The sequence below is a fragment of the Anomalospiza imberbis genome, chromosome 20, assembly GCF_031753505.1.
Source record: "Anomalospiza imberbis isolate Cuckoo-Finch-1a 21T00152 chromosome 20, ASM3175350v1, whole genome shotgun sequence".
In the NCBI taxonomy this organism is placed as follows: Eukaryota; Metazoa; Chordata; class Aves; order Passeriformes; family Viduidae; genus Anomalospiza; species Anomalospiza imberbis.
The window spans coordinates 5,067,682-5,092,601 of record NC_089700.1 but is presented as its reverse complement, the minus strand read 5'-3'; the positions used below and the strand labels follow the sequence as shown (position 1 = coordinate 5,092,601).

At 48.8% G+C, this 24,920-nt stretch overlaps 3 protein-coding genes across 3 annotated transcripts; 2 read left to right on the top strand and 1 right to left on the bottom strand.

Moving 5' to 3' along the window:
• Nucleotides 1-527: 527 nt before the first annotated feature.
• POLR2J (RNA polymerase II subunit J) lies at nucleotides 528-2,212 on the top strand. The gene is made up of 4 exons (XM_068210241.1): nucleotides 528-682; nucleotides 823-912; nucleotides 1,005-1,179; nucleotides 1,690-2,212. Exons 1-4 carry the CDS (start codon nucleotides 630-632, stop codon nucleotides 1,723-1,725), a joined length of 354 nt encoding a protein of 117 aa, XP_068066342.1. The 5' UTR covers nucleotides 528-629; the 3' UTR covers nucleotides 1,726-2,212.
• Nucleotides 2,100-18,321, bottom strand: LRWD1 (leucine rich repeats and WD repeat domain containing 1). The gene is made up of 16 exons (XM_068210239.1): nucleotides 18,198-18,321; nucleotides 16,218-16,360; nucleotides 13,757-13,991; nucleotides 12,461-12,580; nucleotides 11,041-11,193; nucleotides 10,216-10,356; nucleotides 9,229-9,570; nucleotides 8,472-8,598; nucleotides 8,116-8,225; nucleotides 7,409-7,616; nucleotides 5,889-5,961; nucleotides 5,655-5,795; nucleotides 4,884-4,978; nucleotides 4,143-4,304; nucleotides 3,383-3,507; nucleotides 2,100-2,487 (listed from the first exon to the last, which is right to left on the bottom strand). Exons 2-16 carry the CDS (start codon nucleotides 16,295-16,297, stop codon nucleotides 2,347-2,349), a joined length of 2,253 nt encoding a protein of 750 aa, XP_068066340.1. The 5' UTR covers nucleotides 16,298-16,360; nucleotides 18,198-18,321; the 3' UTR covers nucleotides 2,100-2,346.
• Nucleotides 18,240-20,412, top strand: ALKBH4 (alkB homolog 4, lysine demethylase). The gene is made up of 3 exons (XM_068210240.1): nucleotides 18,240-18,397; nucleotides 19,046-19,243; nucleotides 19,682-20,412. The coding sequence occupies exons 1-3, from the start codon at nucleotides 18,296-18,298 to the stop codon at nucleotides 20,270-20,272; spliced, it is 891 nt and encodes a 296-aa protein (XP_068066341.1). The 5' UTR covers nucleotides 18,240-18,295; the 3' UTR covers nucleotides 20,273-20,412.
• The last annotated feature ends 4,508 nt before the right edge of the window (nucleotides 20,413-24,920 follow it).

Sequence of the window (24,920 nt, the reverse complement as noted above, 5' to 3'; positions counted from 1 at the left end):
TGTACCCTGCGGCCCTGTCCGTGTGTCTGCTGGGGATGAGGACGGGCGCTGGCGGGGGACTGCCCAGAGCCCTGCCGGTGCCACTGCTCAGAGCTACACTGGTGACACCGCTTAGGGGCCTGCTGGTGCCACTTCTGGTGCCACTTCTGGTGCCATCACTGCTGGCCCGATGAAAGCACTGCTGGGGGTTCTCCTGGTGGCACTGCTGCCATTGCTTGCTGTCCCTGCTGGTGCCATTTCTGATGGCCCTGCTGCTGCTGCTGGTCGTTCTATTGGTGGCAGCACGGCTGCCATCACTCTTGGCTCTGCTGGTGGCCTGTTGTGGCAGTGGTGGCAGCCCTGCAGTCTCTGCTCACGGCCCTGCTGGTGGCAGCTGGTCGCCGCGGTGGTGTCTGCAGTGGGGACACCGCTGATGGTGTCACGGGTGTGTGCTCTCCCTGGCCGCGGCGGTGGCTCTGGGGCGGGATCCACCCGTGTCCGTGCCGCCGGCGCCAGCCCCGCTGGCCCGGCTCCCATTGCCTGCAGCGGCTCCTCCCGCCCGCGGGGGGCGCTGTGGGGCCGCGAGGAGCACCGAGCGGGCGGAAGTGACGTAACGGAAGCGAGGCGGCGGCCGCCATAGCAACGGCGGGATGAACGCGCCTCCGGCCTTCGAGTCCTTCCTGCTCTTCGAGGGCGAGAAAAAGTGAGGGGAAACCCGGGGGGCGACTAATTAAACCCTAATCAGACCGCGGGGAGTTGGGGGGGAGGCAGCCCGGGCCCCAGTCCCCGCTGTGCCCTGACGCGCACGGATCGATAACTCCCGTGTATCCCATAATACCTCAGGATCACCATCAACAAGGACACCAAGGTGCCCAACGCCTGCCTGTTCACCATCAACAAGGAGGACCACACGCTCGGGAACATCATCAAGTCGTAAGCTGAAGCGGGGAGGAGATTCCGGGGAGGTTCGGGAGGTTTTGGCCGCCCTTCATTTCACCGCTTTGGGTTTTTTATTCCCGCCCCAGGCAGCTGCTCAAGGACCCGCAGGTGCTGTTCGCAGGGTACAAGGTCCCACACCCTCTGGAACATAAAATCATCATCCGTGTCCAAACCACCCCAGATTACAGCCCCCAGGAAGCTTTCACCAATGCCATCACGGACCTGATCAGTGAACTGTCCCTCCTGGAAGAGAGGTTCAGGGTAAGGGGATTGTTTTCCTTAAAACGGTCTGGCCTTGTTGCACTGTTGTTGTGTGTCTTCAGGCTGCTGGGTTTAGGTTTATGAATTAATTCAAGCCGCCCTCCTTGTGTTGTTCAGCTGCTGTCAAAGCCTGCCTGCTCTTAAGTGCATTTTTATTTTCTTTAATTTTTTTTTTACTTCTCCTGACAAAACTCTGGGCCCATATTTTCACTTCTCATCACTTCTGCTCAGTTTATTTATTGATTTAGCCCCCAAATCCTGAGCTTTAATCTTACTCAGACAAATTCAGGGAAGCTATGACTGAGACAGTACCTCTGATGTGCTGGGAAAAGGCACCAGGGCACCAATTTGTAAAGAGGTTTTGATTTTAACTTCAGTATTCTGGTTGCTGTAGAGATTTGCACGGTGGGTTGTTGTGATTCACAGAAGAGTCAGGAATGATTAAACACCAACCTCCAGCTCCGTAACAACTCTTGTCTAAGCATGTGTATTTTTGCTTTTGCTTTACAGGTTGCTATTAAGGACAAACAAGAAGGAATTGAGTAAAATGGAGCACTGTTACTTCTGAGGCAGAATGACGTGTCTGTTACTGGATGAAATATTTAAACCTCCATTCATAGCAAATACTTTCCCCCTTGTCCCACCTCTGTTTAATTTTTGACAGCAGCAGCAATATTTTGAGTTTTGGTTTTATTTTCATAGCAGACAGGCACTTGCCAAGAGGATAAATGTCGTGTTGGATTTGGTGGATTAGTCATTAAAAGTGATTTTTAGTTTTCTAATTGGAGCCTTAAGGCAAATATTTGTCCTGGGCTGTTGGGGAGGTTGTCGTGGGTACAATTCCAGCATGAGAAGCTGCTCAGTGACAGCTGCAGATGAACTCTCTGCTTTTCCTGCCAAAAAGTCCAGGCACTGCCAGCTGAACTGGTATTTTGTTTTATTAAGTGTCATTTCTATAAAACAAATGCACAAATTGTGTAAACTTACAGTGAAAGAAACCGGATGTTTACAATGAACTGATGAGTTTAACAAACTCTTACCTTGTTTTGTTTTTTTTTTCTCCATCTTGCACATAAAGCTGCTCTAGAAAACGTTCATGGGCACATGGTAACAGTCACTAATACTGCACTAGGTCAAAGCACGGGGGTGGAACTGTGGCACAGGGGACTAGGACTTCTTCCAGATTGCTGTTATGTTCACACTGGTCAGCACAACAAGGTAGGTGAAGGCAGGGTCTGCCACCACGTTGTTCACCAGGATTTCGGGGGGCTGCTCCCCGTTCACCCGCAGCTCCGGCCACTTGAGGATCTGTGGGAGAGCAGAGGGGGTGGGGACGTGTCTGAGGGGGAGATGGGGCCCTGGACATCCTGAGGCACAGGCTCTTCCTTCTCCTGAGGGCTGGTGGAGCTGTGGGATATTCCTAAAGGGCCAGGGTTTAGTGCACAGGGAGGGACAAGTGAAAACAGCTGCACCTCAGTCCCAGAGGAACTGATTGGTGGCTTGGCAATGCACTTCCAAAAAACCTGAGGAATCACAGAATTGTTGAGGTTGGAAAAGACCTCCCAGAGCATCGAGTCCAGCCTGTGACCGAGCAGCACCTTGTCACCCAGAGCAGAGCTCAGAGTGCCAGCTCCAGGGACGGTGACTCCCTTCCCATACCTGAAAAACCCTTCCAGGGAAGAAATAATGGAACACTGGGTGACTTCATACCTCTGTCTAATGCAGCTCCAGCCCCGTGGCTGAGAGCCTTTGGAGTGTTTGTGCTTGTCCTTGCAGAGGGACAGGCAAGGGGACAAAAGAGAGCCCAAAAGTGCCCAAAAGAGAGCTGTCTCCAGAGGGAAACACTGGGCAGAAAAGGGGTCAGTGAGCATAGGGAAGCAGTGAGCCCTTTCCTGCCAGGGAATGTTCACTCTGGCTTCCCTCCCATTCCTGGGGGATGTGGTGCCTGCACAGCTGTGCTTTTGTGCTTCTCTCCACTTTTTTAGGGCTGTTTTAGGAAGAGCTGCAGGGGGTGACAGATTTGCTTTGCAGCTCCTCCTTCCTGTCCCAGTGAATGGCTTGGCCCCGCTCTGGAGATTGCTTTTAATTATTTGTGAGGATCAGCTGTGGAAACAGAAGGCATGTTCTGGGATAAGCCTGCTCAGGAGAGTGGGATCAGCTGCCCTGGGGTGGAAGGGAGGCCCAGAGAGCACCTCAGCCCTACCTGTGTGGGAGAGATCCTCCGCTCCGAGCGCTTTCCCTTCGGAGAGCCCCAGGCCGTGGTGTAGTTGGAGAGGCTGTACATCCACACACTGCCCTTCTCATCCCCACAGAACACGTACTCTTTTGCTGTGAGAGCAGAAGAAAAAGCTGGGAAACAAGTGTGGAGCTGAGAGTCTGTTCTGCTGTAAAGGACAGCTGCAGGATCACCAATGGAGGGTGCCACATTTCAGCAAAATTCCCTTAGTGGCACAAAGATACGAATCTACCTTGCTCTGAAAGAATTCATTTGAGGACAAACCAGCTATGTTTAGTGTAGAAAAGCTAGTGCTAAATGCTTTGGGATTTCTCCTGACTTTTTTTTAGGCTGGTTTTGGGAAGTGCTGACTGGATCAGGTTTGTTTGTTCCTTGTCAGTCTCCAAACCCAGCTGCCCAGTGTGTGACATCCCTGCCCACAGATGCACTCAGCATCCCAGTGGCTCCACAGGGCCCAGCCGTGAGCTCTGTGCTTTGAAAACCTGGGCAAGAAAGCCCCTCCAGCCTCGACTGTCCCCCCTTATCAGGCAGAAGGTGCAGCTGTAATTATTTATTACTGGGGTTATTTCCACCCAGCAGGTGCTGGGCTGGAGCTGCACAGAGCTGCAGGGGGAGAGCAGAGCTCTGAAATCCAGGCCTCTGCCTCCAGCTCCAGGCTGCTCCCATGGATCAAAAGAGAGCCATGGACAACTGGACAAAGCATTACCCAGGAAATGAGTGCTCCTACCTGGGCAGGTGCTGAGTGTCAGGTAGGACATGTCTGTTGTGGACCACTCCAGCTCAGCCAGAATAACTGCAGACATTGTCCGTTGGCATCCTTTTCCCTTGGCATCAAAAGACTTGCTCCAGCTCCACAAGTATATGCATCCTGGTTTGGAGCTCTTGGAAACTAGGGAAGAAAGGAAGGGAGAGGCTGTGGCAGCTGCTGGGAAGCTAAGTGCACTGAGACAGAGGTGGTCCATCCAGAATATGGGTTTCAAGCCATGGGATCTGATCCAGCAGCAACTGTTTGCACCTGTTTTACCTTATTTCAGGATAATTGGAGCTTGCAGAGGGATTTTCAGTGCTGTGCTTATGTTCCTGAGCTGCAGAACAAGCATAAGTTGTTCAGAAAGAGCCAGCCCATGATGTGAAACCCACAGTTCCCCTGAAAAAAAATACTTGAGCCACCAGCCCTTGAGCAGAAAGAGACTCTCCCCCATTCCACATTGGCACTGTTTGGCCATGTGTGCTCTCAGGGATGTGTCCAGATGATTTCTGGTCCTGTCCAAGCACGGGTGTGCACTCTAGGCCACTTTTTTGGGAAAGACAAGTGACTCTGGGAGACAACTCCATCCTGTGCAGCCCCTCAAAAGCTAAAGAGGCTGTCACACCCCTTTCAGCCCCTCTCCTTGTCATGCTGGCTTCACCCTGCACATGCTGAAGTGCCCCACTGTTTTTGGGATTGTGCTGTTGTGTTCATACTCACCAACAACATCATCATTGAGAAAAGCCAAACCATCAACCCTGTGAGATGTTGTCATGCTTTCCTCACCAGGAAACTGGAATATGGCTTCAAAAGGCCTAGAGCAGGGGGGGAAGGGTGAAATCAGCCAAGTCCTGAACAGCCAGCAGTGAAAGGGCACCCAGCTGCAGAGCCCAGAAGGAAATCTGTGTGTTAGTGAGTCTCTTGCCAAGCTCGGGTGAATTCCCACTTGAATTCACACTTTGGTCACCTGGGTTTACTAGTACAGCAGAAGTCTATTTGCTCAAGAGATTGCTGCACTCCATCTCTTTTGCAGGCATCAGGATATTTGTCAGCAGGGCATGACTTTACTTGCTTCTTCCTCATAATTTTCTCCTCTCAGGGAGAGAGGAGAGCTCTCACAGGGTCCCAGTTTCCTGGGTTACCTCACGTACCAGGGGCAGGGGAGGCCTCACTGTGAGCCTGGAATTTGATCCAAAAGTTTACACTCCGTTACACTGCCTGGAGATGACACACCCTTGAGTTTTGGGGTATTGGATTACACTCCTGCCAGCCTTCCTGCAAAGCAGTCTGCAACACCTGCAGCTTTAATACAAGCTCTGAACAGTCCTTGAGCATTATGCTCCTTTTTTTTTCTGTCCACTCTGGGAAGGGGAGGATGGTTTAAGTTCGGTAGGACGTGCTGCTTTTGCTCAGTTAGAAATCAAGCCTTTGCTAGGACTATCCCTTCTTGTTCTGGAAAGCAAATGCACACCTCCAACTTGTGGTTCTCACCTGCTTTTTTGTCCCTTATCCAGTTTTATGTTCCAGGCAAAACAGCCATTTTCACAGCCTGCCAGCAGGTACTGCTCTGGGCAGGTGGGGACCAGGGCAATCCGTAGGGGGATGGAGGCCGTTTCCAGCACCAGCAGCTGGCTGAAAAAAAGCAGAGAACAAGCAGTTAAGTGGTGCTGTGATGTGATAGTTACAGGCTCTTGGACTGGCCACATGTGGTTTTTGAACCTTTACCTTGCTTTGAAATTGTAGTCACAGTCTGGAACCCCAATATCCCAGAGTGCAATTCGCTTGTCATAGGATGCAGCTGTGGGACACAGAAGAGAAGCAGGTAGTGACACCACTGCTCATCTGGCTCTTCTCCTGCTAGCTGGCAACTCTGCCTGAGTCACAGTCACCCTCTAAGGCTCTGGAGAGCTCATTAAAGCACAGCAGCAGTCCCCAAGGCTCCTGGCCGAGCACGTCCCAGACATTGTCACACACGCACAGTCAGTACTTAGAGTTCTTATCCTGTGCTCTAAGAGGGGCAGATAAAATAATTTATTTCCTGGTGTCCATTACTGAGTTGTGGCTTTGCAAGGTCTTTAGTTAGTGGCCCTCTGCGCTCGTTTCTGGACAGGGCTTCTAGTAGAATCTAAAATATGAGCTCCAACCTCTACTCTCAGGCAGACATCACTTTATTCCACATATCCATACTGTGTTCACATCCACAGCAGCTCCCACTGGGAAAGTAAGGCACTCGCAAAGGGTGAGAAACATGTCACCAAGCTGATACACTGGAAGCAGAAACAGTTCTAAGAGATTACTCTGAGTAACCTGGACTCTCATCTGATGGCAGCCCTCAAACTCAGAGTTTGTTGGTGTCCCCTCCCCAGAAAAGATGCAAAGAATCCCTTAATTACTCTAAATTTTTCTATTATATATAACAAGTCTTGCTGTCCACACCATTATATGGCTGTGCTACCAACCTCCTTATCCTTTCCTCTGCTTCTGCTTTTGGCACTCCTGAGCTTCTTGAAAAGTATCCCCTATTCTAAAAAAATAGTCCACTTTTAATGGTTCATGTAGCACTTTAACCACTCCAGGATGTGGGTAATTGTAGGCAAAAGAAACAATGTGCTGTGGGGTGCAGGTGTGGCCTGAATGGCTCTGTACCAGCTCACTGTACAGCCTGACAATGCAGCTGCAATTTGTAACATGATGGTTCATTACCACTCCATGAGCCACAGCCTCTGTGGGCCCTACTGTGTGTGGCAAAGCTCTCCTTGACATCAGGACCTGAACAGAAATCTCTGTTGAGGCATAGAACTCACATTAAAAAAAAAAAAAGTCAATTAAGCACATTGTGGGATAAAATGAAACCCAACAGCCCATAAGAGGCTGCTGTGCTGGAGGAGAGACCTGCCACTGCCTGGCTCTCAGCTGCCTGCTCTGCCTTTCTTCTTACTCATCCCTGTGGAACAGATCCACTACTGAGCTTGTTTGTGGCTAATGTGTGTGTGACAGCCACCCTGAGAGCCACCAAAGGAGAAACAGGAGCTGCTGCACCTCAGCTAAAGAGACAGGCTCTGGCTGAAACAAGCTGTTCCTGCTGGAGGCTGCTGCCACAGGAGAGTAACAATGTTCTCTCCCTAATGCCTGTCCATGCCTTTTGTTCGTGCGTCCCTGCTTGCCCTGGTGACAATGCCCCTTGTTTAGGAAGCCCTGACTTTTCCACATCAGAACTAAAACCAGGGATTCTGAAGCAGACTTACTGAAGAGGTGGGTCTCCTGGGTTGGGCTGAAGCAGACAGTAGCAATGGGCTTCTTGTGAGCCTTTATCTCTCCATAGCAGAAGTCGGCTGCCACGTGGATCAGTTTGACAATGCCTCTCCTCCCTGCAGCTGCCAGGATGTTGTGAGCTTTCTTGTGGCTGTCGCTGATCACCATTGTGAGGGTTGTCCATGCAACGCTGAAGAACTCCTGGGACACAAGGAAAACAAGACTGGGGTGACGGAGAACAGAGAACAGCCAGCAGGGTGCTGGCTGTTATCTCAGAGAAAGGACAACTGTCACAAGTGTCAGGTGAAAGGTGAAATGACATGACTATTTAAGATGGAGCATCAAAACTCAAAACAGCTCTCAGAAGAACATAAACTACAGAAAGAGGATGTTTATTCCTCTGTGCTGTCAAGGAGGCTCAGCAGCCAGACACACCTGTGTGAGGACTGGCAGGCTAATCTCCTAAACTAATAAAAAATAAACTCAAACCAGGCTAAAAGGATAAACAAACAATGTTTATTATCTATCTTTATCTTAACATCTCTCCACACTAACACTTTCAGACTAACATCTCTCCACCCTAACACTTTCTTTGTAATATGGATTATCAGAGATCGTAATTATTTCAGATTGTGGTATTGTGATTATTACAGATTGAAGTATTCCCATTCAATGCTTACCCTTCCCACTTGCAACCCACCTCTGTAGCCACTTTATACTTTTTCAGCACTGTCCCTGTCTCACAATCAATCAGACAGACAGATTCCCCTCCACAGGTTGCCACGGTTCTGGAGGAGCTCACAATGGGATCTGAAAGAGGAAAATAGTGGGTGAGAAGTTCCCAGGTTCAGGGATAACACATGAAGACTGCAGCTTATCACTGCCTGGTGCTCTCCCAGTCTCCTGTTTTTGAAGTCAAAGGAGAAATACGTAAGCAAGTCTCTTCCTGACAATGGAGACTACAGCTTGAAGGAGCAGGGGTCTAAGGCATGGAGTCCACTGGGATTCCAGAGCCAGGTGGTTCTGGGAATCCTGCAAACCTCTTTAAGAGCTCACCTTTCCTGGCTCCAGAGTCTAGCACTGGCTCGAAGACACAGGACCAGAGCTGCGTTTTAAAATCCTCGCGGCTGTTGCCTTTACTGTGACACTGAAGAAAATGCAATGGCTCTGCACTGACATCCTCCTACAATAAACCATCCACATTTAGAAAATTCATTCCCCTGACACGGTTTGCCTGTGATTGCCTTGACAGACCCCTCTAATGAACACAGCAATCTGAGTTAAACCCAAGTATTTTTCAGCCCATCTGTGCTATGGAGAACAGGAGAGACTGAGGTGCCACAATGCTCAAGACTCCTAAAGCAGCAGGGAACTGTTTAGCAAAGATGTGCCCAGCAGACCCCAGCAGAGAACCCCATTTCCTACAGCAGAGAAACATGGAAAACCCTTTAAATCCCCACTGGCCTGAGCTGAGGGGGAAACACCTTTCCCCATGCAGCCCCTGAGCTGAGAGCAAGGCTTGCCAGTCCCATTTCTAAGCACAGGTTGTCAGTGCACCACCTCGGAGCGCTGGTCCATCCATCCCCCAGAGGGGATCCACTGGGGTCTCCTGGGGGGTTCCTTCTCTCCCTTGATGCCTCTGAGAGATTTAAAACAATGACAAAAAAAAAAAAAAAACCAAACCAAAACTCACAATATATTTGGCCAACTATGAGCCCCCAGCTGTGCAGAGCTCTGAAGAAAGCTGAAGTCCGCTCCTCCCACTATAAACCAAGAGGCCCAAAGCCAGTCCCAAGGGTGCTGATGGATGTACCTTACGCTTGGAATTCTTCACAGGGGTCAAGGTAACCACGCTGCTGTCCTGCTCCTGGTTTATCTGTTCCCCTGTCATCTGGCTGGATCTTCTGTTGCTTTGCCCCTTGGGAAACTGCTCTCCATTCTTGTGTGTCCCTTCAGCTCCCTGCTCAGGGGTTGCCACCTTGGCTGGTTGGTTCGATGTTCTTGGTTTATCAGGAGCTGGGTCATCCTCCACATGACCAGATTTTCTGGGATTAACTGCAGCTTCCTCCTCGGTGTTTGCCTGGGTCTTGGACCTCTTGTTTCCAGGGCTTGATTTTGAATGATTTCTTTTCCTCTTGCTGGGTGTTACTGTGACCTATAAGGCACGTTGTCATGTTGTCAGGTTCTGCAGAAGGTTTTTGGTGTCCCCGAGATGTGCAGATAATTTGTAAGTTAAAGACATTAATTATTCAAATGCAAGTATCCTCCCACGGTTATAGACTGAGTTGCAGGGATCAGGCAGCTCAGAGCTGCAGGGGTCCTAGAGGCAGAAGCTAATGAAAACCATGCAGCCAGCCTCCTTTTCAGCTCCCTTCCCCCGTCTCAGTTATTTGCAATTTATATATGATGTGGAAAACCAAATCTGGCCTATGGACCACAGGGGTTCAGTCTGCAGCCACTTCTAAGCAGGCAAACACCAGCAGAGCCTGGCCAGGCATCAGCCCAGGACTCTAATTAAAATATCTCTTCCTAGAGGAGAGGTGGAGTGAGTAGGATTGCACTCACTAAATGTTTTTGTCCCCTGTGAGAATGGAAGCTCTCTGAGGGAGCAACTCCACCTTCACATTTCTGGGAAAGCTTCAATCTGGCTGTAAAGAAGAACCCTGAGCTGTTGGGTACAGGCTGGAGCCTGAGACTGCCCCTGTGGTTACCAAAGGGTCATAAATGTGAACTGACAAGAGCTGCTGAATTCCCAGGAAACAGAAAGAACATTGCTAATGTAACTGGAAAAATCACCTACCTGAGCCACGTCTTCTGCAGCTTCCCTGGGGCTTTCTGTGCTTTCTTCCTCATTCTCATCTGTCTTTTCCTCTGGTTCAGTATCAGAGTTTAATTCCACACCTAGTGAGTGTGCCAGAAACTCTTCTGCAATCATTTTCACCTGAGAAGCAAATATGTGGATATGTTAAAAAAAAAAAGACGACGACAAAAAAGCCACAGCATGTCAAGCTCTGATGTGTCATGGCACAAAGAACTGCTTTGCTGAGTTTTTAATATCTGCTCCCACTATTCTGTGTGAATTTCACAAGTGGTGGAGGAGTACTCAGCTGACATTACATGACCCAAGAACTTCACTTTGTCATGGGCATTCAGAGTACAAAGCTGTGGAAACAACAGCACAGCAATAAAACAAGACAAAGGAGAGATGGAAGTCTCAATTGTATGTATGAACAAACAAATCAAAGAAATGTTACAAACTAAATGGTGTCTTTCCCTGCTGGGAGCAGCTACACTTCTGTCGTTATCTTTACTCTTTCATCAAGAATAAAAGTTACTATTAAACTAATTTGCAATAATTAAGTATTAAGGACATTGCAGTCTGATTAATTAGTACAAGTATCATTATTGCTTATGAATTAAAAAATAATATTTAATGACAGCCATTTCAACTTGGTGCACATTTAGTCCTATTAGCTGCTTAACAAAGCAGTGAAGAAAGAGAAAAATGATACCACTTGTCAGCAAGAGCACCCAAATCCATGGAGTGCTTTAAAATCCAGTCCATGCAGAACCAGGAGCAGGGTCCTTGCCTGAAGAACAGGAGGGTGACTGGGATGTGACCTACCCGCCAGCGGGTGAACTCGCTGAGTGAGCTGGGCCCATACACCACATTGGTCTGTACTGACTTCAGGAACTTTTTCTTGATGGACTTCACCTGCTCAGCTGTGTATTTCTCAGGAAGCTGGTCACGGAAGAATTTTTTCCAGTGAGCAGTAACCTAGGCAGAAAGACTGAGTTTATTCAACAGAAAAGCACAAGAGAACGTGTGAAAACATTTAAGAAGTGGCCAACCCTGAGTGCTGCACCCTATGTGATGGCACCACTTTAATTTATTTATTCATGTTCAAATGACCGCTTCAGCTAAGGAGAAAGTCAGTTCCTCTGTACCAAGCTGGAGTGAGTGTGGCTAAGCAGACACTGTCAGCATGGACCCATTTAGAGAGATACCTGGACTCCAAAAGGCTGCTGACTACAGGATGCTCACCTGCCAGCACAGTTTCCCATCGGAGTTTCTGGTGGGCAGTAACACATCCATCAGTGTTTGGACCCAACAGACATTTTTATATTGAGACACAGGACTAAGAACTGGGCAGGCAGGTAAAAATAACATCAGGGAAAGGCATCAGGGCACAGACACCACAAAAAGAACAGCACAGGGGAGTGTTTGGTGTCTCATTTAACAGCCACCATGATCAGCTGTCTGGGACAAGAGGCTGAGCAGCTCTCACAGAGACCCTTTGAGGTTCACAGGTTTTACACAGACAACACTCAGCAGAACTCATCCCAGTTTTCAGCATCTGAGTTTTCCCCCACTGTTACACAGAAGGAATTAAGAAGATCAATTAACTAGAATGCAAATGGTAAGAGCAGTAATACACGAAAACAACTACCCAATCAAACCCTTTTCATAATTGAACAATCATTTTGCTCAAGATCACAATGATGCCTTGTGGGGACAATCTGTCAGGAGCTAAATTGTGTAGACAAATGAGTGAAAATAGAATTCTAAACATTCACAACTGAAGAAGAAAGAACAAATCCTTGTTCCTGGTGAATGCTGGAAAAAGCGGGATTATCCAGAGCCTGGTTTTGTGTTCCCCTCTCCTGGGGCCTGGACAGTAACTTAAATTAGATGGGGAGGGGTTTGCAGCTGTTCTGGGAGCACCAGGCTTCTCCTATTCCTGAATGATGATCAGAGCAATCTGAAAAACTACAGGATCAGACAAAGACCTGGATGGCCCTGCTCCTGTCACCTAAACCAAAGGCAAATTGCCTGCACAGAACAGGTAGAGCAGATGCCAGCAGTGACCAGAGAAAGCAAAGTAAGACATTTCCTGAGTGGCCCTTTCTGCAGGTTGGGCTCAGATCATACCACAGGTTTTGCAAACCACTTGAAGCTTGTTTGCAGTTCTGTCACTACACTGAGCACAGGATTTAGTTATTTTTGAGGTGTTTAGAGGTTAAGGAAATATCCCACATCTTACCTTGCTGGTGAGCTTATGGCTGTTGACACGCCTCACATGGTTGGCCAGTTTGGTTATGTCCTTGCCATTGAGCAGACGAAGATTTTGCAAAAGAAACATTACTTTATAGTCATCATTGAGCTAGAAAGAGAAAACACTGGAGTTATAAAATTTTTATGTGTGGTACTCGCTTTACCTTTAGTCCTTGATTAAGAAACAGCCTATATGAGAATGATATATTTAGTAAGGGAAAGCCATTTCATAAAATCTCCTCAGGATTTTCAACTTGAATTTCACATTTTAGGTGTGAATTAACGTTCTCTATGAGTTGGGATCTTAAACTGCAGACAGGGCTGCCCAGCCCTCAGGCAGTGCTAACATCCAGCACAAGATGGGGGCTGTATAACTGCTCATCTGCTGGGCCTGAGTGCAAGGCTGGGAGCTCTGTTCATATCCCTGAACTCTAACACAGGGGAAGGCCTGTCCTGCCTCCAGGCAAGGAATTCCAGCAGGAATTCCTTGGGTCAGATAGTTCACCATCAGGCACAGACATACTGCCAGTGTGCCACAGCAAATAAGCATGTGGGGATGGTGAGTGGCTGATGCCAGTTTACAGCACGAGTAAAATCAGTTTTGGATGTTTGACTTGTACAGTCAGCAGATCCTCTTGGGAGAAGTCAAAACCTAAATCGGACTAATCACCAAGTTTAAACCCTCATCTGAGGACCCAGTCTGCCTTTCCAGAGCACAGAGGGCACAAAAACTAATACAGATATGAGGAAATAAAACTAGCATTAGATATTAGGAAAAAACTCTTTACTGTGGTGATGCACTGGCACAGATGCACAGAGAAGCTGTAGCTGCTCCATCCCTGGGAGTGTTTAAGACCAGATTGGATGGGGTTCTGAGCCACCTGGTCTAATGGAAGGTGTCCCTGCCCATGGGGTGGAACAAGATAAGCATTAAGGTCCCTTCCAATCCAAACCATTCTGTGATTCTGTGTTTCTGTAAGGACATCTCTACACAGTCATTCCTGTATTTTACACTAGCATGAGCATAAGGTACTGTGCCTGATAAGCCAACTAAGACAGGACTCTGGCCTAGAGAATCAGGACACAGATCTTAATATCTGAGTGGTTTTGGGCAAGTCACTTCTGCAGATTGAGAAATAGTGGCACAAAGTGGTTAAATGTCTCACAAAGGCTGGCTGCTTTCTCAAATGCCCTAGCACTTGCTGCCCAAGAACAATATGTAAGAACTTTGCACAACTGCTGTTTGTTTGCCTCTCTGTTGAATGTAAGGAGGGGGGTAACTCACTGTCAAGTACACATTGTTCTCATAGGTCAGCTCCTCGAGCAGAGGGAACTGTTTCAGAGCAGTTACATCTTCCAGCTTGTTATTGTTGCAGTTCAGGACACGCAGATCAGGGAGGGTTAGGCTGCTGGGAAATTTGTCCAGTAAATTATCAGAGAGATCAAGTTTCTGCAGGTGCCTCAGGCGGGAAAACAAGCGCGGGTCTAAATCTCCACTCTTCAATTGCAGCTTGGACAGGCTGAAAACAAAACAAAAACCAAAAAACCACCCAGGAAATATCTGTAGCTCACTGGAAGAACAAATGTTGATTTCATAGCATAGACAGTCCCACCTGGTGGCATCTCAGTCCAGCACAACTCACTGGGTACAACTGACCAAACCTGCTTTTTCTGGTGTGTTGGTTTTTTTAGAGTTAACTTGACTATCTGTTGAATTATCGCTTCCTCATAATGGAAGCACCATTTTGTTAGTTTTTTAAATTTCTATAAAGATGAAATAACTAAAAAGTGTTTTAAAGTGTTTTTGTTCTATTATTAATCTCAATAAATAGTAAAACATGAGAGATATAAAATCTGACACCATTCTATCAAAAATGAACTTATTTCTTAGTTACAATACTTTATAAATATTTTTCAGCCTATCAACTTTCTATCAAGCTTTAAGAATTCTTTTCAAATCCATTTCCTACACTGGTGGCAGCATTCTGGATTGTGAGCATACTGTGGGATAGCTGATGTGCCTGAGCTAACAGACACCATCAGAGACTCAGGTCTGCCAAAGTACAGTTAACCTGCAATTCAGATAATCTCCTAGGGGTAACTGAGCTGGCTGGGAGTAGTAAACCACCAGAGAAGTTCTTATTTGATAGGAAAAAATTGCTACACCTCTAAAAGGTTTGGTATTTTATTCCTGTGCAATGTTGAATCAACAAGACAAGCTGTGGCAATTCGAGACACTACAACCTCAGTCTACCCTGTCCATAGAATGCACTACATTTATTATTTCACAGTTCATGCCAAGTGTAGAGTGTGTCCCCAAATAATCTGGCTGTTTTTAAAGAACTAACTTGACAAAAAAGTGCTTTTTCCATTTCTTTCATAGTGAGTTTTGCTGCAAAAGCTTCCAATGGTAAATGTAGAGATTCACCTAACAAAATCCCAGGACTGCCACCAAAACAGAAGAACTTTGTCCTGAAAGAGGAAGTGGTACAATATTGGAGAGGGGAAAAGAAATATCCCGTCTCTGTAAGAAAGTGAAAACTGCATAATATAAGCAGGATTATTTATATTTGGTTAGATCATTTAGGTGAGCTCCAAAGGGAGCTTCCAGTTCTGGCAGCCAACATCTCTTGAGGGCAGAAGCTTGGGTTCCTTTAACAAACAGAATCTCTTTCTCTAATGACCAGTTACAAAAATAAGCTTCTAGATATTAATGAAGTGTGAATAAATGAGATAAATCCAGAAAGCAAGATCCTTTCTCCTTCACTTGCCATCTCAGAAGTGTAACCAGCCACTCAGAGCAGATAAGAGAGGCTGAGGACAAGCCAGCTGGCTGCAGAGCTGTGACTGTGGTGTCCTTTTGGGGGAAAAAAACTCAGTGGTGTTCCCCAAACAGACTTTCTGAAACACATCACAGTACGAAGCTGCATGGAGAAAGCCACTGTCCAAAAATCCACAGCTTCAAACATCTCCCCACCCCTCTGTTATCCAGATTACTGCAGCTGATACTCCTCAGAGAAACATGTGAGTTTCTCACTAAAAATAATTACTTTAGCACATGGCAAACTGAAAGAAATAACTTTAAAGAGTACATCTGAAACCCAAACCCCCTGACATCAGCAACAAAAACAACAAAGGTGCCAGCCAGAAACTGGCCAGCTGAGCCACTTGGATTGGCTAGCTCTGTGTTAGACACTTGGAAGGACACATATTTGCAATGACCTCTGTTAAGGACCTGAGTGACAAAACTGTTTTTAGTGGTTTTTAAGTGATTCAGAGTTTATTCTCTCCCTCTGCAATGTTTGAGGTAGTAGGATTACTGGATATAGAAGAGATGGAACATGATGGAGGGAGAGGGAAATGGAAGGGAAATAATGCCAAAAATACTTTAAAAACCCTCTGAAATCCATGCTGGAAGATTCTCTTGTTCACATTAAGCAATTGCTAGCAAAGATGCAACGGCTTTGGGGGTAGAGATGATACCCTGGGGTTAGGAAATCAGGATCCAGCCTTGAGCATACAATAGAAATGGCAAAAAAAGGTGACACCTGCCAATAACCTCTTTAGTGAATGCAGTGCCACCACTGCTCATTGATCCTGCACTGGGAATGCCCTCTCAGCTCTGTGCTTTGAAACTCTCTTTTTTTTTAAGTAAAAGAATGTTTAGGGGAAGAAAGACACACAGATAAAAAGACATTGCCAGGTTGAATTAATCTGGAAGTTTCCATGGGTCTGTCTGCACTTACTTCAGCGTCTCAATCTTTCGGAGCCTCGTAGATCTTGGAACTGCTCTTTCCAAAAGAAGTTCTGTAGTAATTTTTGACATTTTTAACCTCCACCTCTCTGCTGGACTCACTAATCAGTCAGCTGTAGGATGTCTTCTGGTTACCTTCCTGAAAAAAAAAATGGGAATAAGAGGAAATGCTTTCAACAGCTCCAGGGGAGGAAAAAAAATATTATGAGGTTATCTACTGTTTTTGCTGCTGTGTTGGAAATCACCTTTTTTTACTTGGTTGAAATGAACATGGCAAAGACTATTATTAGATTGGGCACAGGCTCCCAGCACGCTGATCCAATCCATCTCCAAACCAACAGGGATACATCCCATGGCTGTTGGAGTGACAGACTTGCTGCAGGTGAAAGCTGTCCATGAGTGATGGCACTCAGGACCAGGACAGCATCACAGGTACCTGTTTGTGCCTCTCCCGGGCTCTGCTCCAGGAATTCCAACACTCTTTCAAACAAAAAGCAGCATTAAGAGTCAGTACACCTGCTGTGAATGTTTTTTTTTTCCCAAGAAAGTGACACTGAGCTCACTGGCCTGGCCAGCTGGACAGACTCTTGCCTGATGACTTCTGAATTCCCAAAAATTTTGGAAAACTGAATTAACCAGCAGAAATTCAAGCACACAACAATCAAGGACATCGTTTCCTCATCAAGGAAAAAAAAATAACAGAGTTCTCTGTCTTGTTGGTGATGAACTGATGTTTCAGTAGACACACACACAGAGAGATATGCTGATATTTGGAATAACAGTGCTCACAAGGCCAAAAGAGCTCCACAAAATGACTGGACCAGGGCCGCCCACTCTTCCTGACACTGATTCCAAGAGAGGGAAATAAAGGAGAACAGAGCTCCAAGGCCGGGCTCACTCCTGTCTTTCTGTGTTAGATCAGTGCTGCCTAAATGCCGCTCCAGCACATCGTGAGGGGCACACGGGGCACTGAGCTGTCCTCGGGTCTGGTTTCAGCAGCACGCCAAACCTACAGCACCTGCAACACTGTGTCATGAGCAACGGGGCACTACAACATTGTATACACTGGAATACTGTATACAAGCACAAAGAGCTGAACTGAAAACCACGTTAAACAGCAGCTGTTTGGGATTTGATCCTCCAAACGACAGAGCTCTCCCTGAGAGTCAAACCACAGGGTCAGGCTTCTCCAACCAAACCTCCCTCAGACCCTGTGTCTACAATAGAAGTGTGACACCAGTGACTGGACGTGGCCGTCGCCCTCTCTTTGGCACACTGACACCCCCGACGGCTGTGCCAGGGCAGGAGCTGCAGGGAAGGCCGGGCACGGCACGGCACGGCACGTCCCACAGCACCGCGGGTGATGCTGCAGAGGGTACGTTCGGCCACCGCGGGGGCTGCTGAACGCCGGGGTCATCGCACTGGGAACAGGCCCCTCCTGCCCCAGCGCAGCTCCCGGGATGGAGCCCCACAGCCGGGCATCCCCTGACCTGACCGTGTTCGCTCGGAGCCGCCCTGCAGCGCCCGGCCCGGCGCGCCTGGCACGGCTGGCGCTGCCCCGGGACGCGATGCCGCGGTGGTGACAAGGCCACGGATGCCGGGGCTGTCCGCACACGCCGGGGCGGCCTCCGGGCCGCGGGGTATCACCGGCTGCGGGCGCAGGCCGCGGCTCCGCCCGTGGGCAGGGCCGGACCGGGCCGGGCGGGGCAGGTGCGGCCCCGGCCCGAGGCCTCGCCCGTCACCGCCGCCTCCGGACACCGAGCACCGCGAGGGGCCGGTGCCGGCCGCTGCCCTGAGGCGCCCCCGCGGGGCGTGCGCCGCGCCTACAACTCCCAGCGTCCCCCGCGGCGCCGAACAGCGGCGCGGAGCCCGGGCGCGCCGCGGGGGCTGTTGGGAGCGCGAGTCCGCCCGCACCCCCCTTCCACCCCCGCTGCCCGGCCGCGCGGCCTGCGCCCAGCCCCGCTGCCCTCACCTGGAAGCGGCCGGGGAGGAGGGAGAGGAGCCGGGGAGGAAGGAAGGGCGGGACCAGGAGCGGGAGCGGAGGGCTGTGTCCTCGGCGCAGCCGGCGGGATGCGGGCGGCGGGCGGCGGCGGAGGGCCGGGCTGCGGCTGCAAGGGGATCCGCTCCTGCCTGCTCTGCGAGGGGCCCGCGCCGGCCGCTCCGCCCCCGCAGGTACCGGGGAGGGGGCGGGCGGCGGGGCGGGGCGGGGAGGCGGGAGGAACCGGGGGGCGGTGGGGGCCGCCGGCCGTGGCCCCTCGGGGCGGGGCGGCTGCGGGACCGCCGTGGCCGGAGCGGGGCCGGGACCCCGGGGTCACACGACGGGGACCGGGCAGAGCCCCCCCGGCGGCCGCGCCCCCGGTACTGTGACTTGGTCACCTCAATAACGCTCACAAGCCGAGTCGGGGCTCACCTGAGCCTCACGTGTTCCGTTCGCGTTCATTTGTTACAGCTCAGCCTTGTGGGCTGCGCGATTTTCATCAACTTTCCTCATTCAGCATTTATTGCTATGACAAACCGTATCTCTGCAGCAATACCCACCATTAATCTCCTTATACCTGTGGCCCTGAGGATCATCGGTTCTTCCCTGCCTTTCCAGGATAAAGATATCACTAGGAAAAAGAAGTGGCTTCAAGCAAGCAGCACATTGATGCTGCAGCTGGAAAAAAAAGAGCAGTTTCCCCAAAAGCAGCTGTAAAATTTCTCTTGTCTGCAAGAATACTGTACAGTTTTCATGCTGCAATAGCAAGGTTGCAGGGGTAAATAATGGATATATCTTATTGCTTTTTTTTTTTTTTTCCTTTTCCGTTGATATTTCCACAGGGAGAAGATAATTTCACTTACTGTCCAGCAACAGGCCTAGCTAAAGGAAATGAGCACTCGGAATTTGCTGGCTGGGCATTTCCCTTTCCAGGGGTGTTCCTGGTGGAGGAGTTCATTAGTGAAGATGAAGAGTGTGAGGTAGTGGAACTGATGGATCAAGATGACTGGAAACCATCACAGTCTGGCCGAAAGAAACAGGTTGGACTTTGGAAGCACATCTGATCTTAGATCCCTCTGGAAAAGGAAAGCTGTTTTCAGTTAAAACCCAAAATATTGAGATGTTTCATTAAGTGTTTTCCTTTGAAAGCTTTTCCTGAAATCAATGGCAAGAATTACCTGTAATTAAAATCAACTTCTTGCAAAAACACACGATAGTTACAACAAACGGTATTTGATGGTGCGTGTTCAAGCATTAAAGTTCACACAATCTCCAAGGGAAAGAAGTGGGTGTTCAGATTTGGTTTTATTTTATAAATCCAGAGAGATTAACGTAGATTCACTGAGTCCTTTTGCAACCTGGCAACCAGGTCACTGGAAGAGATGAGAACAGAAATCTGCAGGAACAGCCTCTCCAAAAAGACTTGTCCTAGATTTTTCCTTTACACTAGCTTTTCCCTGCCTCTTCTTTTCCAACAGGACTATGGACCCAAGGTGAACTTCAAGAAACAAAGGCTGAAAGCTGGCAGCTTTACTGGCTTGCCGAGTTTCAGCAGGAAGATTGTGGCACAGATGAAGGCCTGTGCTGTGCTCAGTGGTTTCTTACCTGTGGAACAGTGTAACCTGGACTACAGACCAGAGAGGGGCTCTGCCATCGACCCCCACTTTGATGACTGCTGGCTCTGGGGGGAGCGTCTGGTCAGCCTCAACCTGCTCTCAACAACTGTGCTCTCCATGTCCTGCGATTCAGAGGACACCATCCAATTATTTCCCATTTCCAGTAAGGAGGAATTAAGAGAAGAGGGAGCCAAGTGCTTTTTGTCCCCAAAGCTGGTTCCGGGGAAGGAGGTGAGTGTGGCCATCCTCCTGCCGCAGAGGTCGCTGGTGGTGCTGCACGGGGATGCCCGGTACAAGTGGAAACACGGCATCCACCGCAGGCACATCGAGCACCGCCGCGTCTGCATCACCTTCAGGGAGCTCTCGGCGGAGTTCAGCGCCGGGGGGAGGCACGAGGAACTGGGCAAAGAACTGCTACAAATTGCTCTTTCCTTTCAAGGGAGACCCGTGTGACCAAGAGGTTGCATTTTGTTGGGAGAGGTGTAAAATGAGCTATGGAATTTGTATGACAAGGTTTATTTCTGAGGTGGGCATAAGGAAGCAGGTGTGTGCAGAGATAAGCTCAATAAAATGAAGATTTAACAAACAAGTAAAAAGGGTGAGCTTCAAAACCTCCTGGGCAATGGGAGCTTTCAAGCCAAAGTCAGAAATGAGAGGTTACCTCCATTACCTGTGTTGTAACAAAAAAGCAAACAACCAGTTGCTAAACACTTAAATGAACCCAAGAAAGTTAGAAACATTAAACACTGTATCAAACAGCCCTTGGCACAGATTTTAAGCTTTCCTGCTCCATACTTGATACTGTCAGACTGGTTTGAATGTTGCATCCAGCCCTGGGGGTACAACTATCCCCTCACCCGCCTCAGTCAGGTCCTGTAGAGACCAGGTCTCAGGGGAGGAAGGTAAGCAGGTATCTCTCCACAGACAGCACAAAACACTGACAACTAATTAAAGCAATTATTCTTTACTGAAGATTCATGCTCTAACAATGAGGATTAATCATAAATTCCATGTGTGACCCGTATCTTCTGGGGCCAAAGAGCAGCATTTGCAGAGGGCCGGTGCTGACTCTTCGGGCTTGGACAGAGATCAGACCAAAGGCCTGCACAGACTGTGTTATTTTCTGATCATTTGTCATCTCTGAACCCTGCTGTCAGCTCTCAGTAGCAAGAGTCTGATTTTGGGAATTAGCTGGGCAACAGACTGCAACCCTGGCAGCTATCATTTATTTTCCTGGCACCCCCAGCAGTCAGGTTTGAATCACGCCTCGTACCTAAGATTCAAGTAGTCATTTGCAGCAGAAGCTGATCCGAGGCCATCTGTCTGCTCTGAACAAACTTCTGTGCTCTTGAAAATGAAGTTGTGCTGTGGAAGAAGCGTGATCCTTTAATAAACACAGTGCTGCCACGGCAGCCCTTCAGCACAGTGTCACCTGCAGCAGGGAAACACCACCCTGCCACCAGCAGGCAGTGCTGCCTGCCCGTGGTTGGCAGGGAAAGGGGACACACAGATCCCAGCGTCCCTGCGCTGCTGCGCTCTGCTCCAGAAGTGCTTCCTCGGCACTGCACAGCAAAGCCCTCCTGCCACAGGCACTGCCCTCTGCTTTTCTGCAGGGGAGGGAGCTCTTCACCCAGGACAGGTGCCAGGAATCAGATGGGTCAATCAGGATATTTTTCATCAATTTAAGCCAACATTTACAAGCAGAGCCCTTTGTGGCCTGCAACAAGCCAGGTTCAGTTAGTGCTAATTCCAGCAGGGACCTACTAGCAGGGCTCCCATGGGCAGTCCCCAACTCCAAACCTCCAGCCAGGTGGGCTTCCTGTCCTGAAGGAGCTCCAGCAGCAGTTCCAGCAGTCACAGCACATCCCCTCTGACGGAACCTCTTCACTGCAAAAACAGACACACAACAGGCAAGCCACACCTGCTCACAGCGAGCTCTGTCCCAGGAAATCCTCACAGGATGCAACTGGAAGAGGGTAGGTCTAGATTAGGTATTTGGAAGAAATTCTTCCCTGGGAGGGTGAGCAGGCCCTGGCACGGGTTGTGCAGAGAAGCTGTCGCTGCCCCTGGATCCCTGGGAGTGTCCAAGGCCAGGTTGGAGCAACCTGGTCTAGTGGAAGGTAGACATGGCAGGGGGAGGAACTGCATAATCATTCAATTCCCTTCCAACCCAAGCCAAAAGCAGGGAGTGTGCTGAGAGCAGCAGTTCCTCACTTCCCGCAGCCTGGCATCCACAGGGCTCAGCAGATGGGAGTGGAATATCCCCAGGACAGCACCTGCAGCTGCTGCTGGCCAGAGGGTCTTTGTCCAAGCAGCAGGAGGAGCCTGCCAGCCTGGCACAGACACACAGGGAGGAAGCCCAGCACGGGCTGTCACAGACAGAGCAAACACTGCACCTGGATCCTCCTCACCCTTCAGTTCCAAGCGTCTCCAAGGATCTGCACTCTGCTCAACACACTGCAGCAGTCAAGTGTTGCCATTAATGCTTGGCCCGAATTTCCAATGCTCCAATTTTACATTTATATTGTGCTCTCAGGCTGCTAAAACACTTTCTGTGTGCACTTCCCCTGCTGCTCCATTCTCTCCACAGTGACAGCAGATGATGGATTCTGATGAATCAGATTGCCACAATAACTTACACAGTGTTAGTTCATCTTGTGCTCTGCATTTGCTGGCTGAATTTTTCTGCCTTGATTGAACTATACAGGAAGATGCTGTTCTTGCCAGAAGATTCCAGCTCTCCCTAGCTGATATATTAAATGTAAAAATATGCAAATAATTAAATACTGAGCCAAAAAGTGAGGGCTTTTTCTTGGTGTTTTTGAATTCCAAAACTTAATCTAGTCACTACACAGGCACTGCTGTGCCAGTCTTTTGATATTTTTCACCTGTTAAACAGCCTCTTGGGCATCATCCTTAGATCAAAATACAATTGCACACCCATCTGTTCAGTATTACTCCTTAAAACTTTATCTACATTTTCTCCTAAAAAGCCAGAAAACAAAAAACAAACAAACAAACCCACCAAAAAACCAGAAAATCTTGTTTTGCAGTGTTACAAAACATTAACAATTTACTGTCAAGTACCATAGAAATCTGAGAAAGGTATGAAGATGTTTTAATCTTAATGAGCTCTTAAAAGTAATTTTGTCCACTAAGCTGATATTATTAACAGAAGACAAACTTTGATGGTCTTCCTGTTATAGGAGTTTCTTGTCTCCCTAAACTTCTTGTAAAACTCCTGCCAAGACCCAGACCCTCATTAAAAGGAAGTGCATCTAATTGTTACCTCCTTATGCATTGCAAAAGGAGAATGATAATATCTGACCAAACTTTTTTCAAAAAGGCAGAACTCAAGTTAACCCATAAGATGCTGGAGGACTTGAGCTGCCTTTCAAGAAGTCAGTCTGAAATCACCAAGAAGCATAAAACTGAGCAAGTTTATCCAGTTCCTCTCACACAGCTGGACGATAATTGAGATACATTCGTTATTCTACATTAAATATTGTTCATGCAGAGGTAAAACAAGAATAGGCAAAGCTAAAATACAATTTTTTTTTCTCTTAGCACTCATGGCTGTCACACGTCTGGGCAGAAAGCAACCTCCCAGCTGGACACACAGGGATTCAGGGAAATACTGTCCAAATCCAGCCAGTCAATTTTAATTACTGCAACTGCTTTGAAATGGCTGTAGAGGAGAGAACCTGTGAGTTAACCAGAAAATATCCCCTCTGGCCCAGCTGAATTTGATTGCAGCTTGAGGGGGTGTTGAGGAAGCCGCCTTTGCAGTTGATGCAATGAGATTTAAAAGATAAGGGATCTACAGCAGCAGGGAAACTCCAAGGCCTTTTGTTTGTTTGAAGGCAGGAAAAGAAAAGAAAGCACATTGTGAAAGGCAGGAGGAGCACCTTCATCCCCCAGCCCAGCCTAGGTGACCTCGAGGCAACCTGGGATTGCCCATCCTCACATCCCAGAGGCAGGGAACGGAAGGATGTGGAAGGGAAGGATATAGAAGGATGTGGAAGGGATGTGGAAGGATGTGGAAGGATGTGGAAGGGATGTGGAAGGGATGTGGAAGGATATAGAAGGATGTGGAAGGGATGTGGAAGGATATAGAAGGATGTGGAAGGGTGTGGAAGGATATAGAAGGATGTGGAAGGGATGTGGAAGGATGTGGAAGGATATAGAAGGATGTGGAAGGATATAGAAGGATGTGGAAGGATATAGAAGGATGTGGAAGGGATGTGGAAGGATGTTCTCTCTGCAGCTGCACTCACCCCAGTGCTCTCCAGAAACACTTCCAGGTACGTGAGCACTTAGGGCAGCCATCCCTCCGCCCGGGTCTCTCGCACGGTATCGCCTTCATCCCTCACACGCTCAAATCCAACACGACTCCTCCTCTCACGGTCACAAAGTCTTCCCCAGAGCCTCCTCTCGCTGCAACAGGGAGCCAGCCCGGCCCCGGGGCGATGTTAAAAATAGGGAGATCACAGAGTGGGAGCTGCCACTGAATACGCGAAGGGAGAACCCGATCCTGCTCCCTCCAGCTCCCGGTCGTGCCCCTTCTTTCTCCTGCCAAGATGGAAAGGGAGAGAGGAACTGCCTCCAAGGCTGGTGCACGGGAATGATATAAAGAATTGTTGCTCCCCTGTCCTTGAGTTCTCTCCCTGCTTTAGGCTGGGCAGGCAGGGTCCCTGCAGCACTGGCACCCGCAGAGGCATTTTCCTGCTGGGCAAAAACTGGCCAAAAAAAAATAATCTGAAGCAAAATTATGGCTGTCTCTCTGTTAAGCTCCAGTGCAAAAACTGGAGAAATAGCTCACACAAGGCAATAGCTGGTCCAGAGAGCCACAGCCCAAGGGGGCTGAGAATTAGGGCAGCAGCCACCCGAGAGTGCAGCAGCCCAGAGCCCAAAGCTGGCACAGACAGCCAACACACACCAGGGGAGATCCTCAACACTCAACCCTCCCCAGCTGAGGGTGAAACCCTTGGGAGAAGCATCTCCATGCAAGCATTGCAGGATTGCAGCCACACAAAACCTGGGACACTCCAGGAACGACAGAGAGGTGACAGCACAGGACAGACATGGCCAGGCATGGCCA